Here is a 1968-nt window from a genome sequence, read left to right as displayed (position 1 = left end):
TTTTACTTCTAGTAGTCTTTATTATACTACACCACCTGGGGAAGAACAATCTACAATGGAGCCTGCATATAGCAGGCCTTAACTGCAATACCTACCACATCCAGTGGTTAATGCTGCCATGAATGATAATTCAACCTACACTAATCTCCATCTATATAATTCTTATGATCCCTTCACCCTCCTCCTATCACCCCCCTTATAACCCCCTATATGCCCCCTATAACCCCCTCCCTATCAACCTCTCCTATCGCCCCCTCTATTGAAGTGGTTTACAGGGTATTGTGCTTCAGGCGGTAGCAAGCAAGCAAGGATCAGGCTTTTAGTATAATTGATTTGCTATTTAATCATCTATAATAATTATAAATGATAAAACAACAAGAAAAGAATCAGGGCAACTAAACTAATCAACCACTGAGTCAATTGACTTCAAACTTTGCATGTAGGCCGTAGTGGATATGAAATACAACATATCCAAATCAAAAGCGATAATTCCGCCGGGAAGGGGTTACATTGTGGTGTCAAAGTCAATGAGTTGAGGTGCGATGTTTGATGGGGTAAGCCACCAACCCAACCAGACCCAACTAAATATATATATTTTCACCCAGGCAACGGAGCGGTGCAAAGCGGTGCAAGATCAACAAAGTAAATAAAAATAGCAAAACATATAAGAAAACCGAAAGGCTTCATTCTGGAGTGATTTTAAACACAGAAAAACAAACATTCACACCAGATCAGATCTGTCAAGTTTCACACAAAGACACTGAATGAAGGAAATATATATATATTCAATGCACAAGACAGACCAAGCATCGACATGGAACATCAATTATTTATCCACTGTGAATCATACCTCATTATCATATGCCGCCGGTGCAAGCACGCTGTGTGGCCAACAGAGATTGAACGGCATCTGAAAGGCAAGGCCCATCAGCTAAAGCATGCGGTGGTTCAGCAGATAAAGGAGAACATTGAACAGTGGGACAATGTGGCTCGAGATACTACACAGTTAACACTGCCCACAATACTGAATGAACCAATCCCGGAACTACCCATTCAAGATGGCTACAGGTGCCAGCGGGATCCCCAGTGCCAGTATGTGGCAGGGAACATGAACACCATGCGCAAGCACTGGCAGAACAAGCACAGCTGGTCGCCATATCCCAGCCGTGGCCGTACAGCGCCACAAAAGCGTACGGCAGCACAGGATGAGGTGGACAGATCATGCCAGAAGGTGCAGTTCCAGCAGATATTTGCATCGCGCAAGGGCTCCCACTACATACAGATCCAGACTAAGGAGACTACTGAGCATACCGGCACGCCAGACCAGAACAGAGCCAGCCAGGCCATTGATGAGCTGGAGCGATTTTACCAGGAACAGCAACGGCAGACCAGCAATGTCATCCAGGCCGGGGAGCACGATGAAGCCAACCCATGGCTGCGGCGGACCAGATGGCCGGTGTACTTGACCAACATCGCACCCAATGATCTGGTCAACTGCGTCCAGCGGCCCGACGATGACACCACGTGCCCAGATGAACTGGCCGCGAGGGCCATCTGGGAGGCCATGGGTCAGGTTGCCCGTACCAGCCAGCGAGTCATCACACGGCTGGGCCACTTCGTCCGCATCGAGGCCATCCGCACAGAGCGACACCAGACCCGGCACACCCCGTTGCAGGCGTACATGGACTACGGGCGCCGACATGAACATGTTCCACCCTATACCGGAGGGGAGAATACCCTCGGAATTGGTGACCTTCTTTCTGTCCCAATCGTTGTTGGTGATGTATGTTTGGGACACGAGGGTGTATATAAAATTCTTCAATGACGCGAAGAATAGAAATATTTTTGAGCAGGTTGCCTGCTCTCTGGCTGACAAGGGCCACTGCTTTCTCATATTTGAAGACGAACGAGTTATAGTGAAACAAGTGCCAGAGCTGTGGAAGGCAACACACAGCACGGTGGTACTGG

The 1968-nt window shown here is 48.2% G+C and overlaps 1 protein-coding gene across 1 annotated transcript; it reads left to right on the top strand.

The window, feature by feature from the left end:
* Nucleotides 1-814: 814 nt before the first annotated feature.
* HCAG_09246 (predicted protein) lies at nt 815-1961 on the top strand (the record flags this gene model as incomplete). Its single annotated transcript, XM_001535774.1, has 2 exons — nt 815-1783; nt 1854-1961. Coding segments are annotated over 2 exons (1077 nt in total), but the record flags the coding sequence as incomplete, so codon positions are not given.
* Nucleotides 1962-1968: the final 7 nt, after the last annotated feature.

The sequence above is a fragment of the Histoplasma capsulatum genome, genomic scaffold (genome assembly GCF_000149585.1).
Source record: "Histoplasma capsulatum NAm1 scaffold_114 genomic scaffold, whole genome shotgun sequence".
NCBI lineage: Eukaryota > Fungi > Ascomycota > Eurotiomycetes > Onygenales > Ajellomycetaceae > Histoplasma > Histoplasma mississippiense.
Note: the sequence above shows the minus strand (reverse complement) of the source record. Positions and strands in the feature narration are given on the sequence as shown.